We start from the raw sequence: 16,722 nt of genomic DNA on the forward strand, positions 1-16,722 counted from the left end.
TGCTTATAATGTGTATACAGGGAAAAGATTTTGTTGACATTTATTTTTGAGAAATTGTTAAATATGAAATTATATGAAAGTTTATTTGTTTTCGAGACTTAAACCTTGTATACGACATTTAGATTTAAACTTTTTCTTAAATTTAACAACGTTTAAACACTCCAAAAAATAAATATTATTAGTAATATTGTTTATTTTATGTTTTGTTTTCATTTTTAAATTACATTTAATAGTTAACTGTTTCATATTCATTCAAGATTTTTTATTTGGTATTGTTTGTTTTTTTGTTTTGTTTTGATTTCATTGAAAAGAATCTTAATTTAAAAAATTTTTATTTATAAATTCATAAAGTTCATAAAATGTTTCCACATTCCGAAAAATACGATACAAAGGCAATTAGGTTTGTTATTTTATAAAGTTTTTTGTATGCTCTTGCAATGTTTACATAAATAGTTGAAATTTTTTATAACATTTGCTACTAGACATTTTCAGATTCTAAAATCGTTGATCCTTAGATCAACTTGGCTGAATTCTCTTCCAATGATTGTTTGAGGCTAATTTGGTTCAATGATTCGCTAACGTATAGAAATGTTCAAGTTCCCTTAGTTCAGAACAATTTGAATGAATGCATAAATTTGTTTAATTAGGCTCACAATTTAGTCCAACTAAAATCGGCTCATGTAAGTAGTTGTCTCAACTTTTCAAATATCATTGCAAGGACATATCAACTTCGATGTGTTCGAAGTTAACTTCCAGTTTGTTGTTGTTCTTTTTTTTATGTGTGTAAATGTTGCTAAGTGTAAAGATATAAACAACCAAAGACAAAAAATATTGTTAGTTAACGTAAGATTTTAAATTTTTGCTTGTTCTTTCTTTGTTCTTGCTAAGTTTTTGTTAGAAATTGTATTAAATACTTTTTCAGAGGTGGTCCTATTTTTTTTCTGTGAGTGTGTGTGTGTAATTGTGCGCTTTAAATAGGTTTTTTTTCGTGTGACTGTAAATCAAGTACGATAATTTTATATTAAATTTATAAACATTTTGTGTATATGAAGGTTAAAAATCCATTTTATGTTTATAATTACATGTTCCTTGATTTACTCATAGATTGTATACACCGAAAAAGCTAATGAATGTTGTTAGAAATATATATATTTTCAGTTGGGCTACAAAAGGAAGTAAGGAAGGACTTTTTTGCCAGAGTTAACTATGTCGATTTGTGTCTGTGTTTGTGTGTGTGTGTAAGATTGTTTTGTATATCTTCTTAATTTATTTTTGTTTATTTTCATTTTCGTTCCATTTATATATATGTAAAAAAAATGAAGTTTGTTTTTATGTTTTATAAAATTACAAAAATAATTGTCATTAAAATTATGCTCATTTACATCTTACACACGTTTTTGTTTGTTTGTTATATTCTTTGTTTTTAATATTTGGCATTGGATTGTACCATTATTAAAATTTCAATGAAACATGTTTTTTTTATGTTATGTATGTATGTATAACTTGATTTTGTTGAGAAAACACGAAAATAAGAAATTTCGTTATCTCCTAACATTTGGCGTATGTTGATACAAGTCTAAAGGTTGTCTGCAATTATTATTTTGCATTTTTTTTGTATTTCAAATAAATAATCGAAATTGTGCTATTTTTTTTTGTTTTGTTTTGCTGGTTCTTAAACATTTCACTAGTTTTCATTATAGTTTTTAAAGTGTTAAACTTAAAAAGAAATTAACAAAAAACAGATTCGTATATGGTATATATATATAAAGTATTTCTATCGGGGTTTTGTATATTTCTAACGCATAAAGCAGCGCGTTAGGTAAAACATCAAAATAATGGTCAACGGCATCAGGTATAGCGATAGACTCAGCCTCGACGCATTGCCGCAATAGGTGTACAGTTCCTCCTAAAGATAGATGACAAAATTTACAAATTTATATATATGTGTATGACAAAGATAAATAAAGTTTCGTTAATGTGTATAATGGAATACCTTAAAGTATTATATTCGCATAAAGTTCTGTCAGACTAACTGGGAACTTAGTCTTAGGCCCTTTTTGATTATGAAAGTCAAACTACACTTTACATTTTTTTATTATTATCAAAACTTTTAGTACATACTTTTAAAATATTTATCTTTTTGACGGTAACGCGTAAACGCTTTGTTAAACAAGAATTATACATATTTTAAAGTCTTATGTTCATGACATCATTTTTTGTAACTTTAAATTTAAGAGGTACTAATTTGGGTACGATGATTCTGATTACAAACTCGGATTTCGCCCATTAATGACCTGTTCAAAAAATATTAGCCAAGTTCACAACAAACACATCTCATATAAGCTTAAGAACATTGTATCACCCATATCAATCCAAACCATTCCATTATTGACTTCCTATATCTAAAGTAAGCACTTTATCGTTTGACACAATACTAACTTCTTATCATTGCATAAGCAGTTTTTGTAGTCAAACCTGCTTGGCTGACTTAACCAGAAGGGCAACCTTCTCTCAAGCCATTGATCAGCCCTTCTGAGGTATATTTAAGGACCACATCTCTGGAGGTAGTTCAGTCTTTCTAACAGAAGTAAAATAAAGTGATAAACAAACAAATTGTAAACTTAACAAGAATCTTTTGTGTAATTGGTTTCGTGGTAAACTAGAGGACAAAGGCAGAGTCTTGGGTGTCGTCCTACCATGTGCATCCAAAGTATTATGGTAGGGTGACAGACTGACCCAAAGACTCTTAACGAAGAATCGTATAAACTTAAATGATTTACTCAAGATGAATATATCATATACGAAATCAATATATATCTATACCCCTCTTATGACCAAGAAAATTTCAATGAAAATAAAAAACAATGGTTTCCTTAAAGTTCATATGTACTTACATCCTTGTGCTTGGTATAGCAATCTTCCAGCCGTCGCCTTTCATAGTCACTCATGTTTAATTTATAGCATGGAAACTCCTTAGTATAGTCCAGGATTCGTTGAGGTTCGGTTGTTAAACGAATGTTACGCGTTGGCATTAGAACATTGACTACCACCAGCAAGAGATTGGAATTGGGAATTTTCTTAACCAAAAATGGTCGAGTCGATGGCGCTTCTATGTAGTCATTGAAAGCCAATAGTTTGGCTGGCTGGAGGGCATAGAGTGTAGAGCGCATATCGCAGGGCTTGTATGTGGGTTCTGCATCGGGTTCTTGGAATAAGGCATCATCATCATCGCTATCCTCTTTGGGCTTGCCAGCCGAACCGGCATTGCTATCACCGACGGCCACGTACTCATCTTCAATTTCATCCGTGTACTCCATAACTGTGAAGATCATTAATTGATAAGCTATATCATAACGTTATTTATTTTTACTTACATGGTGCGCCATCCACCCACCACTGTATTCTCTGATATTGCCAAAAGAGCTCAGCAATTAACCATTTCCAGCCAAGACTTAACAATCGTGTGGGCTATATAATATAGAACCGACATTTGAGATCTTTCATACTCTTTGATATATTTCCGATGGACTTACATGCAATAAATTGTGTCCACTAGCCGGAACGATGGGTTCAACTTTGCACTGTTGCTGATAGTCATAGACATCAATGCTTTGAAAGATTTCCTTCTCTACCATCACGGTCATAACATCACCATGGATTTCACCAAAGAACTTGCCCGTAGTATTTATATTTTGACCAATTACAATATAGGCGTTATTATCAATGACCACACAATCCACATCGTCGTCCGTACAGATGGGCATGCATTTATTACACTAAAAGGAAATTTATGTAACAAAATGTGTTTCTTCAGTTGCCATAACTTACATGATCCTGGGCGGTGATATTAAAGAAGCGTTCCCACATCTTTGCATGGGAGAACTGAAAGCCAACTACATTGCCCGGGGCTTCTTTGGTATCTTCCCGATGGAATATCGCATGTGATGCCGTCACTTTGAGGTCACTTTCCTCCAAAGGATCGTTGTAATGTTTTACGGAGTATACAAAACTTTCGGTACGATCGGCATGATGTTGCAATATTGCACTCTTATACCACGTCTCATCGATAGCCGTTGTATGATAATCACCAAACTCACGGTCTGTATCCACTTCCACCTCACCGTAAATAAATTGCCAACGTGTCAAGCCACTCATGGTGGCAACAAAACGTAAATGGGCTCCAAAACTTTCAAATAATCGACGTTCCTGTTCGTTTTCGAATTTCCATTCGCCATAACTGGAATTGGTTACCTTGGCATCCAGGATAAGTAAGTTAACCAACTCCTTGTTGCAATAGTAGGCATCATCTCCCAACGTTTTGCGTCCACAATTCACTAAGAAAAACCAAAGATAATTAATTATCAAAAGAATCTGTTATGACATTGTTTAGCTTACACTCTTCTTTTGAGTCCCAATCGGATTCATCTTCGGCATACTGTTCGGACCATTTCCAATCTCTTTTCACCATTTTATCCAAGAATTCACGCAATTCCGCCTCAGGGGTATCAAATTCATGACCCTCTAGATAATGATATTTGCAATAGACCCTAAAAAAAACAAGGAAATAGATTTAAGTTTAAAGAATGTCTTTTGTAATAGATTAACCACTCTTACCACTCTGGATGGATTTTCCAATTGTCACCAAGAAAGAAATCTCTTATATCGACCTTATTGTGCATTTGCTTGGTCACTATATCGGCCACTTTAATCCAAGTTTTTCCATACTCACTAGGCATGGCAATGCCCAAGGTAAACGGCGTCTTTGGTAATGGAGCCAAAAAATAGTCTTGTTTTTCCTCTGAAACCCGACGCATTTTATCGTAATGAAATTTAACCGAAATATCCTTGAAATTCATGGCCTCATGACGCACCAGAGCATTGCGTATATTGAGTATAGATTGTCCCGGCTCTCTGGGAGCAGTATCCTCAAAAAGATGTTCAACTTCAGTGAAATCTATACTATTATAGTTGGGATTCATTTTGCCATTATTCTGAAAAAAAGATTCAACAACATTATTTAGGCAAAATATTAAGAATTTGAAATGTTTGCTTACACCAATGGGTCTCAGATCAGGATGGAGTAAAACATAGCCATTGTTAGACACGACAAAGGAGTAGCCATTGACACCCAACTGCAAGTAGTTAAAAGATAGATAAGCTCAAGTTGAAGAACTGAATTTGGTGTACTTACCTTATATGGTAGGGTTAGTTTATCTACATCGTCAACTGGTATATCGGTACCAGCAACACCCAAAAGACGAGCTCTAACATCTGCCATATTATCTTCATTGAATGTGGCATTCTCATCCTCAAAGTAACCACTCGTGCCGTTCTCAATGCCTTCGAAATTATTAAAAGCAGGCACACCCACGGCTATCATAAGACGTGGTCGATGTTCCGATTTGGATTTTGGATCATACTGCAACAAATTTATGGGTAAGGGTAAGTGAACATGTTATTCGCCTACTATTTATCCTTAACTCACCGTTTTATCGGTAAATGCATGGGTCCAAGTGGGCGGATGCTCCTTTTTTTGCAGGACCAATGGAGTGGCTATAACGTCCACATATTTCAGAACCTCTTCGTGAACTTCGTCTAGTGTCTGGACATGCGAATAGTAGCCACGATTTAGGCAAGCCATCCATTGAATTTCGCGCACTTTGGTCACCTCTTTGCCCAACAGATAGGTGAAAATTCGTACATCCATGTTGCTAGTACCATTTTCCCCATTACCCCAATTGTATTTCTGGAATACTTCGGTGGTATTACCAGCTACGCCATCGGTGACCAACATAATTGCCTGATTGCAGGTGCCATTACAGCCACGCTTCTTATGGTAGGTGGTAAGCAATTGAAATGCCTTCTCATAGGCTAAAGTCAAATTGGCATAACCCTCTGGGTCTGGCAATTTGGAAATAGCATCATTGAAAACTTCAATATTCTCGGGTGTGGCCTGAACCAAGGCGTTACTAAAGCATGGAATAATATCCTCAACTTCGGCGGAATAGCGGAAAATGGTAAAGAAATCATTGTTGGAGAAAGTATCCAGAATGCTGCGTATGGTAAATTTTGCGACATGATGACGAAACCCAGTCATAGAACCCGAATGATCCAACAGTATAACAATGTCCTTTGAACATGTTGCCGTTTCTATATACCACGATCTTTTGCGACAATCATATGTATCGGCATCTTGGGAACTTGCCTTCATATCGATCCATTGAGAGGCCGGATAATGTCGCAGAATACCGGTATCGGAACCAAAATATTGCCAAGATAATGCCGGATCAGATTGGTAATTTTGTCTGAAAACCTCATCTAACTTCTCTGACCAATCGATGGTCTTCATCACCCTTGGCGCACGGTCCCAAACATTCGATGGCACGTGCACCGAACTATAGTTCGTATTAACAGCCTGATTATAGAAATGCGTATCCGGATTCAGATCCATAGTCCTATACATGGTGGTCTCATTATCTACCGAGTTTGGCCACTTTTCACTACTATTTCCATTGAATTTGGAGTATTTACTGGAGTAGAAGCTATAAGTAGCATTCGTAACCTTAAATGACCAATTGAATTGAACACTTTTGTGCACCTCTTCCGCTTTCTGTTGTATACAACGCACGGCTTCTGTTTTCCGAACCAACATCTTGGCCACATTGGCCGTTATGGATTTGATTAGTTTGTTACCATCTTTTAGCTCGACAACGGCGTTATTTTCCACGTACTTAGCTCGAATTTCCTGTGATTTTGTGATCTTTTGGGCCAGCTCGAAGAGTTCGTCACCAAATGTAGTTGCCCATTTGCGGACCCTGCGAAATTAAGAGAACAAAAATTCAATCACAAGTTCAACCACCTGTCCGATTCTTTTACTCGCTAATTTAATTAGGGGACAAGGTGCTGAGGGGATGTGAAGGTGTTCTACATACATACATACATATGTAGATGTTTACACTGAAGAAAGTTGCCTTTTTTTTTTAGCGCTGGCGACGCCGCGTCGACAATTCCTACCTCAAACAGCTGTTTGCTCTGTAGGTTTTTGTTGGTGAAAATAGGGAAAAACTCAGAGAGCAGCAGAAACATATTCGGAGAGACCTCAATCAACAAGTGCCTGCGCGCGCATACTAAAGAACATTTTCATAAATTTTCTCTTAATTTATTTTAAATTAAATTCTCTATTTAAAACGAATATACCCTAGAGCAATGATTTGCTTAGCTATATAGCTAAGATCGGAGATAAATGATAATTTCTGGGTCAAAGAACAGAAAACAGAGCAAAACGTTTAACAGGGCTCATTCGACTACCGTTATTATGGGTGCTTAAGAATTTAAAAATTTTTAAAAAAAAAAATTAATAATATTTCATTATTGAGGTAAAAGGTCGTATCATGAATATGTGTTTCTTTTTACACAAATTAAAGAGAATATTATAAAAATTTGATACTTAAAAAGTTGTTTAAATTTCCTTAAAGAGCAATATTTTCTTTTTTAAGAATTTTTTGTAAGCATGTTTTTTAGTTTTCATTAACTATTTTTGAAATCGAAAACATCATACAACTATATTTTCTAGACTTTATTATTTTCTAAAGAAGAAAACATTTATGGTTCGCTTAGAAGAGACTTCACTGTATGTGCATTGCCGACATGATTAAAGGTAAACAACAAAATATATCATTAATTATTGGCCAGCTGCAACTGAAGTTGTTTTCTTGTTGTTGATCTCATTTTCTATTTTTCATCTGCACTTTCCATTCATTCCAATTTACAATCATATATATGCCAAATTATTACAGTGGTGCGCAGTTTATTTATTTTTGTAGACAGAAGCGGTCAGCAAAGTCTAGTCGACAAACAATTACGTATACGCAGAGTTATCCAACTTTATTAAGATTATTTTCGATAAGCATGAATATGAGTATAATGGTGATGTTATTACCGAAATTTTGGCAAAATTAGTCCATGTATTGTCGATATTCTTGTTAAGCTAAGTGCAGCCCAAATTGTAATTAAATTCAAACGAATAAAACGATTCTGCTATTAAAAAACCATAAAAATATTTTTGAATTGGTATTAACCATATGGCCAATAGACTTAAACATAAGTGTGCTTATTGTTTGTTTTAACAAATCATTCGAATGGAATTGAAAACAAACCTAATTCAAATTTATCTAGAAAACAGATATTAATGGCCTTCCGAAATAAAGAGATTGTGGTAAGGACAGAAGAAAGGTTCTTATTACTTTAACTTAAAAGGTTAAGTAAAGTTTTAGATTTTTGATTATTGGATTGCAGTGCATAGACGATTCGTCTTAGCCATGTGTGTCCCATTATAAAGATATAATAGTTCGATGTAAGCATATTTATCATAAACTTGCGCATGCCACAAACATACACACACACATACATCTAGCTAGCTCACTCTTACACTTAGACGCTCTTACTCTCTCACCATGCCAACAAATTGCCTGGCAGGGACTAACGGGGGACACTCTTGTTGTGGCTTTTGATGTCGCCGCCGCCGCCGCTGCCGCAGCCGCTGCTGCGGGCAACGTTGACTACTTCGGCCATTTTCATTTCACTGACGTTGCCTTTGACACAGTTTATAAACTTGTCTACATAAACATACACACACACACACATAAAAACAGATTGTATATGTTGTGGGACTGCATATAACCGGCCTGTCAAACACTTAAGAGAGGGAGAAAAAGAGCTTGGCCCAAAGTCAAATTGTGTTTGTTTCTGTCATTTTATCTCTGTGTTTTTTTTTTTTTTTTTGTTTGTTAGTTGTTCAATTAAATTTAGTCAGTTTCTCGCATTCTTATCCATTGCCAAGTTTTTTCTTGCCATTACATTGTGTTTATATTACAATTCTACAATACAACACATTGCATTTTTATTACCCCGACTAGATAGTTCATATTCTATTAACATTCACACGATATTGGCTTAGACTTTTTACCCTGCTATCCTATTAACTGATAATGGGTATATTCAAAACATGAAAATATCTTTATTGGCTAGCTTAATCAAATAAAAAGACATAGAGAGCGATATTTCATCCTTCATATACTTTGTTAGAAAGAATATGTAATAATATGCCCTATTTAGTCCTTCGTATACTTTGTACTAAAGGATATACATACATATATGATTCGACTTAAGGCCTTGGTTAGATCCGAGATATTTCATTTGGATTAATTTAACTACTTCTATACTACTTTCAGACTTCATAAAATTTTCATTCAAATAAGTTCCATAGATATATGTATATTAAAACCAACTCTGTTTTGACCCTTTTAAGAGCCTGCCTTTTGGCCCTACTTTATACAGGGTATTTCAAAGTGACTTCACTTTCACTTCTCCTGTAATGACCGAGACCATAAAACCATAAAAGAAAACATTGTGGGCATTTTGTAGCGTTAATTTGATTTCGTTTTTGGACGTGATATAATAATTTTTCTTGCGGCTGTTTTCATAAATATTTGATTATTTATGCGTCTTTGAAGTATTTTGCTAATTGGATTTTTACTTAATCTAAATTTATGAGCCAGGGCAAATTTGCTGACGTTTTGTTTGGGCTTTTTTTTTTATTCAATTTAGAAAAGTTGTTGTGACTAAAGGCCCAAGGATAGACGTCAAATCAAAGTCCCAGGAAGTCACAGTTTCCAAAAATATACACATATACATATGTATGTCCATATGATATTAAAATAAATACATATTTCTTGATGCTTTTTAAATTGATGTTTGTTCATCGTTTAAAATTCTAAAGTTAGCGTCAAAAACATTTGTAGTTTTTGATATTTAATCGGTTGTCGTTATTTTTAGGTATTTGATTCATTTTTTGATGTCATTAGTTCAATGAATTGATTTATGATTTTATTTTTTAAACGAATTCTATGGCAAAGAACAAAAATTACTTAAATCGTATTGACAACTACTTAACAAATTTTAAATAAATAAACAACTAAAATGTATAAGTAATAATTCGAACTAATAGTTATAAAACATTAAACGAGAAACAATATTTAAATTCTTCTTTTTACAACTGATTTAATTTAACTCATAACTATAAATTTTTTTTTAATCTTAAACTTAAATAAGGCTTTCTGAGTTAAACTATCTTAAATGTGCGAGATTTTCAATTGCATTATCTTTAACATCAATATAAGTTGCATGCCAATATTAATTCTTAAGTTTAGCTGTCACACCGTGCGTATACGTTATTGAGAGGCCAAAAATGTCAACGCTGCAAAATGTCATAGGTCAGCGAAGTCAGCAATTCTGTCCATAACGATAATGTTTATATTAAACCCCAAATTTATCAAATTACAAGTGACTTGGAGAAGAAACACAAATTATCATTATCGAATAACAAAATTTAATGTTATGAGCCAATATTTCTATTATACATTATAACTCTATTAATGGCATATCAAAGTCACTAAATCTCTTTTTCCACACAAATAAATATGGGTCTCAGAGACTTAAAGCCAAAAATCAACATTAACAGAATTTGTCACACCTTCAAAGACTCTTTGAAAGTCTGTTTATCTACCAAGTTCATGTCCTATACGGTAAACTTAGAGAACATTGAAGTCTTGGATTAAGATTTGGATATTAAATATGTAATTAAATTTGAAGTTAATATTTTCATCGTTTACTTTACTTTCCTTTCTCGACCATTCCAAAATTCTAAGAAAAAGCATTAATGTTAGTACAGAAGATGCATTTGAAGCGACATATGCCATCCATACAAAGTTATGATCTTCTGGCATTAGGATAATTGGTAACATTTACAAAATAATTTCAATGAAACTCGCCTCAAATTTTTGTTGTTTAAATTACCTTTAATAAATATCAATCTTTTAGCTTATTACGCCAAGTCCTTTTCATAATTAATTAACCAAATGAATTTTGTTTGCCTCACTTTTTTTGGTTTGCTCTTCGGCTAATGGCCATTGGTCATCATCATCAACATTCTGGGCTTGGCTTTTTTATTATCATAAAAATGAAATTAGAAAATTCCAAAGCTTTTTCTTTCTTATTTATTTTACATTAATGTTCAGATTTCTCTCTGTTTACCCAAACACCCGAAAATTGTTTAGCTTTTAGATGGAAATGGACACGGACAACGAAAAAGAAAGTAAAATACAAATTCTACCTATACAAAAAGAAGAAAAAATTCACTTAACATTCTGTTTTTCTTTTTTCTTTGCTCTTTTTTTAGGGTTGTGTTTACTTAAATTAATTGCACAAATTTCAGCGTGCTCTTTAGCACGGCGGTCCTTACAAATGTCCAATAAAATATTCATTAAGCGTAAATAGGCCTCGGGTCCTACCTGGACGGGATCCTCACTCAGTCTGGGGCTCCCCCATTGGCCCACTCCCTTCCCCACCGCAGTCAGCATGTCAGACAAATAATTCTTTTATGTGACTTATGAAAAGTTCATTCTCAAACCCCGACATACTAACCCTCCGTCTGAAGAAAAGCAAACCCATCGCGTTTCAGAAACGGCGTCAGGTAGTAGGAAAGTGTAAAAAATACGAATGAGAGACCTTTGGGGGGGTAAATACATACACTGACGCACACTCACACATATACACACCCAGAATAAAATAAGAAATGTGTGTTTCGAAACAAAAGACAAAAACGTTTAAACACGCAAAATAAGAAAAGGCCAATGAAAACAAATTAGTCGACTTTGAAAATACTGTATGACATATAAAATAGTAATAGATCCAAAGGTCAATTAAAACTATTTAAACGGAATGCACTAACTATGATTAAATTTATTAGCTTAGTGGAATAACCTATTTTGGCAGGAACATACAGTAAAGTATTAGTGGTAGTTACTAATTAGCCTATTGGCTTCTTTTTCAATGTAAAGCTAGCAGTAAGATCCGATTTAAATTTCGTCTTTGATTTTATTTGAGTCGAAGAAGTCATCAATGGGATATTTTTGATTTGAACTATAATTTAAAAAATTCTCAAAATTATTTTGAAGAAGCTAAAAACTGTATTATCTTTCCCTATCTGCATTTATTTTAAATTTGAAATTGTCAAGTTTGTCTTACCTATCTAAATAGCTTTGGTTTACCTTATTAATGAAAGGAATACTCATTTATATCACTAAAATATATTCTTTTTACCACAAAGAAAATTAAACTTGCAGATTTTTTAACCAAAAACAAACAATCTTCATGCCAAAATAATAAAACGATATCGAGAGAAAATATATGTATATTTAGCAATGGGAATTTTAACAATGTGAGTCACACAAATCTTGGTAAAGTTTGAATATATTCAAAGTCGGTGTCCAAAAGTTTTTGTTATTATCTGAATGTTTTCTAATAAGCTCCAATCGAGTCTAAGTAAGTTCAAGTTCATGGAGAAAGTATTTAATATTATAAACGTTGTTTTTCTAGGTCATGTTTACTTCCTTTAATTCCTTGTTTATTATGAATATAAAAAATATATAAACCGATTTGTGGATATAAAAATAGAACAACAGCTGTTTGCTACTCTGCTGACTGATAAGATAGCAATTCTGTAAATTGCCTGTGAATATAAGCCCAACATGCCCCATGACCTAGAGTTATGCCTAGAGGGGATTTTTTATTCTTTTTTTTTTTTTTTTTTTGTAAAACAGAAAGCTGAAACATGAGGGAAAATGGTGGCCTGCCAACAAAATTAGCATAAAATGTACGAAAAATTAACGAGCTACGCGTCGACAATGCGACGACTACAACGACTACGACAACGACGGCGACGACGACGACGACGACGACGATGACTACAACGAATACAACTAAAACAACGACGAAGGAGATGGATGGAGAGGTATAAAGGAAAGGGCATTAAGGTAGGGGAGCTGCTGCTCCTGCCGCTGTGGAGAACGATGATGATGATGATGTGAACACGCCCCTTAATTGACTTGTTTTCAAAAAGGATAATACTTACGCTTCATCTGCGGCCGAGGCATCCACCAGAATGGATGTACCGCTGCCATGTGGCGGCGGCAATAGCAACAACAAGACTACAAATGCGGTCAAAATGACAGCGAAATGTGTCATCAACTTTTCGCATGAATCAAACATTTTTCTAGCATTTTCCTTGTTGTTTTTGTTGCTGTTGCTTGCGTTCTACTAATGGGATACAATTTTGGTTTGGGCAATCATTTGCCATTTGACAATCGATGCACAAAACACACAGACAGACACTGGGAGTCCAATAGTCGAACAGTCCAGCAATCCCACAGACACGTAGAGTAAGAGAAAGATTGCCTCCAACACAAAAAAAAAATGAAATTTTCGGGAATATATAGAATTTTGGGTGGAGTCACAAAACGCCAACAGCGACGCCAACAACAGCAGTGGCAGCGGCAGCGGAGTCGTTCGACTGATTTTCACCACACAAACACACAGACACACACGAGACTCAAAAGGCAAAGACACACGCGGCGTATGCGTAATAAATATAAAACGTATGTATATATTATATTTATATATATTATTAATATATCGCACTGATAATTATTATTATTGCATAAAGTTTATTTAATTTAAGAAAATCAGAAGAAAAAAAGCTAATTAAAGTCGTTTTTTTTTCTCTTTCAATCTTTTGTATTTTTTCGAAATTTATTTTCGTATATTTTCCTTGTTGTTGTTGTTAGAGCTATGCGTAAAATTGTCTATATATAAACTGCCGGAACCCCGACAATTTCTTTCTTGATTACACATATGGCACACACTGTCACTACGTGTATAGGTGTATGGGTGTATGTGTGTCTGTGTGTGTGTGTGTGTGTACGAGTCGATAAGTCGATGAATTTAGTTTCCGAATCGTTTGAACCGCCAACGTTGAAGAGCTGCGAAAAACTAAAAACGGAATATCCGAAAATTTTCATATGAACTGTTGTCGGGGCCTATAAGCAATTTGTTGGCTCTCTCTTCCTCAGTTTCTCTTAAGAGGCTTCCATCTCTTTCTCTCCCTCACTCTGTGTTCCTCTCTTTGTTGTCCTATTTTTAGTTGCTCTCCTTAGTTTGAGATTTGTTTACAACTTGGCAAACAGCTGTTTTTCCGAATTTTCTTTTATCTATTGATTTTGCCATCAGGGAATACGGCAATTTTTCATCGCTTTTCCTTTTGGCCGCCTATTCATAACAGAGAGCGTCATGAATTTTCTCGTGGTGAACAGAGAGAGAGAGAGCCAATGCTAAGACGGCTGACCGCAAAATTTTTTAAAATGGGGGGAGGGCACTTGCAAGAATCGTGGACGACATTTTACGATACTTGGATTTGTGTTTTTGGTTTTATGACTAAACCGTTTTTATGGTATTATAAGCATTATATTTCATAGAATTTCTTTATTATATGCAAATGCTTGATGAACACTTGTATTTTAGGATTTATGTTAACACTGAATATTCAGAGCATTTTATTTTTTCTGTGGAACTTTTGATTCTAAGTTTATTGTGAGATAGTTTTTAAAGACTTCCAATGATAGACATTGGCCTTCATTAACTTAAAATTAACGTAAAGTTGTTTTCGTCAAGTATTTTTGAAAGACTATAGAACTATTTTTGTATTTAAAATCTATTTCGTCTATCCACTCCATATATTAACTTGTTTAAGTTTAATAACTATATAACTTAACTGCTTTTTACTTCTTAGTTTTATTATTTTTTTAATAGGTTTTTAAATATCTGTAGATGGTCATAAGCAATAATTATGCTTGATTTTAGTTCTTAAAGACTTTGGTCTCTATTAGTTTTCCTAAGTTATCCCGATGGCACAAAATTCGCTGTAAAAGTTTGACATAAAAGTTTGATTTTAATAGGAAAGGCTTAAAATCATGAGAAAATATCATCATCTATTTCTATATGTTCAGTAGCTTTGGCCAAAATGTCAACTTCGAAATGGGATTATATCGCATTATTCTAATATTAAAGGGATTCAAATAATTTCATGCTCAAAAGCAACAATAAAGACAGCAGACTTCTCCAATCAAAGAATCAACAGATAACTGTTTGGTATACTTTTAGTTTATTTTCTTGCCCAAATTGGCTTGTTCTATTGAAATTGAAAATCTTTAAGCTAAGCCTTAAGTATATATGGAGAATACAGACTAACGAATTGTATGTTTGGTTTCGAAGAACTTTCTAGGAGTGAATAGGCATAGAATAAAAAACAACTGTATCCAAATCTGTTTGTTATCATATTTGATCCATGTGGGGAATATTAATACTGTGCCATCAGCATAATGGTATTTGACAGTCAAGAAGTGGCTGTTGCTTGAATATATTTTTATGATTTTCGACTTCCAAATGATGTATGGAATTGCCATTGCCGCTGTTCACTACAATACAATTAGCTTATATTTCAGTTGATGTTTGATAGATATTGAAAAAACTATTCTTAACCACTTATCAATAAGAAAACATCTCAAAATAATGTACTTAAACATTTCACTTATAAATATTCATAATGATTAACACAATCACTTTATCGTAAGGTTCTTAAACAATGCTTTAATTTGATAACATATATATATTTTTAATTTAAAAGAAGCTTGTTCTCAATTTCTTACAATGAATTCTTTCAATTTTTAAAGCTTGTTTAAGAAGGAAGGATTAATTTTAATGACAAAATTTAGAACCATGATAATGGGATTAAAAGTTTTATGCGAAATCATACATTAATTGCCTTACCATGATAATATTCAGTAAATGAATAATTCATAAGTTTTAATCAGACTCTGGGGCCAGAATATCATTTGCCGCAGAAGCTTGGTTCAAGCGTTTTTGGTTTTTCTCGTTTTAGCACAGAAATCCAATTTCAGTGGGAAAAACAATTTCAGGCAGTGGAAAGGCTCATATATGCTCATTCCACAAACGGCAAAGTTCAAGTGTGCCTACCGCACAGGACACCAGAAACAGCAGCAAAAACAAGGACATGTGTATAGGAAGCGAAAGTACCACATGCTGAGAACAGCTTGTGACAGTTATGAGAGGCGAGACGACTGCGATGACGATGCTAAACTTGATGATGATGATGATGATGCTAATGATGATGACAACGCACTTAGTCAAATTTTTAATGAACTCAACAACGTTTTACTTTTAAAAACCGCAGCAGTAGGTACATTTATGAAGGACACTCTTTGAGTGCAGTTTTGCCAGCCTGTCTAGCTCTTTAGTTTCAGAAAGACCACAAATGGAAAAATGAAACTCTGTGGCTTTTTTTTTTTCATTTACCTCACTCACCCATCTACCTGCCGCCTACCTTTGCTCTGGTACCTTAATTATGAGCATACTTTTCAGCGTACACACACACATATATGTACATATATCTACACAAATGTAAATACGTACATATGTCCCAACACGTTCTTAAACTCGAAAAACTTTGCTATGACATGTGCCAGTATACTGGCTTCATGTCAACCAGAATGTATTTTCTGCAGTGCAACTTACCCTTATGCATGACTGTACTTTCATGAATGGAAAAGTGGCAATAATATCTACAAGAGACAAAAAAAAAAAAAAATAGGTATAAACGAACTTCAATTAAAGACAGACAACCGTATTCCAATCGAGTTTGAACGCCTTGGAGCATATAATAAACTTTTACCAATTGGAAACTTTCCTTTTTGTTACCACTTCTTCTTCTTGTTCGTTGTGTTGTATTCTTCTCTCCCCTGAGAGCAATTG

General features: G+C 33.9%; 1 protein-coding gene across 1 annotated transcript; it reads right to left on the minus strand.

Annotated features, from left to right (window-relative positions):
• Positions 1–856: 856 nt before the first annotated feature.
• Positions 857–13,869, minus strand: Ca-Ma2d (Ca[2+] channel Muscle-specific alpha2/delta subunit). Its single transcript, XM_068284879.1, has 11 exons — positions 12,971–13,869; positions 5,486–6,815; positions 5,192–5,419; positions 5,055–5,132; positions 4,615–4,991; positions 4,396–4,547; positions 3,829–4,334; positions 3,534–3,776; positions 3,375–3,468; positions 2,895–3,319; positions 857–1,906 (listed from the first exon to the last, which is right to left on the minus strand). Exons 1-11 carry the CDS (start codon positions 13,105–13,107, stop codon positions 1,796–1,798), a joined length of 3,681 nt encoding a protein of 1,226 aa, XP_068140980.1. The 5' UTR covers positions 13,108–13,869; the 3' UTR covers positions 857–1,795.
• Positions 13,870–16,722: the final 2,853 nt, after the last annotated feature.

This window comes from Drosophila tropicalis, unplaced genomic scaffold (assembly GCF_018151085.1).
Source record: "Drosophila tropicalis isolate 14030-0801.00 unplaced genomic scaffold, ASM1815108v1 contig_393, whole genome shotgun sequence".
Lineage (NCBI taxonomy): Eukaryota > Metazoa > Arthropoda > Insecta > Diptera > Drosophilidae > Drosophila > Drosophila tropicalis.

What these genes read in the sequence shown, in the direction of transcription:
- Ca-Ma2d (XM_068284879.1), bottom strand. Translation starts at nt 13,107, where the DNA reads ATGTTTGATTCATGCGAAAAGTTGATGACACATTTCGCTGTCATTTTG. An exon ending in ATATCACCGCCCAGGATCAT is followed by an intron (nt 3,777 to 3,828) that starts GTAAGTTATGGC and finishes ATTTCCTTTTAG; the next exon opens with TGTAATAAATGCATGCCCAT. An exon ending in GTGGGTGGATGGCGCACCAT is followed by an intron (nt 3,320 to 3,374) that starts GTAAGTAAAAAT and finishes TGATCTTCACAG; the next exon opens with TTATGGAGTACACGGATGAA.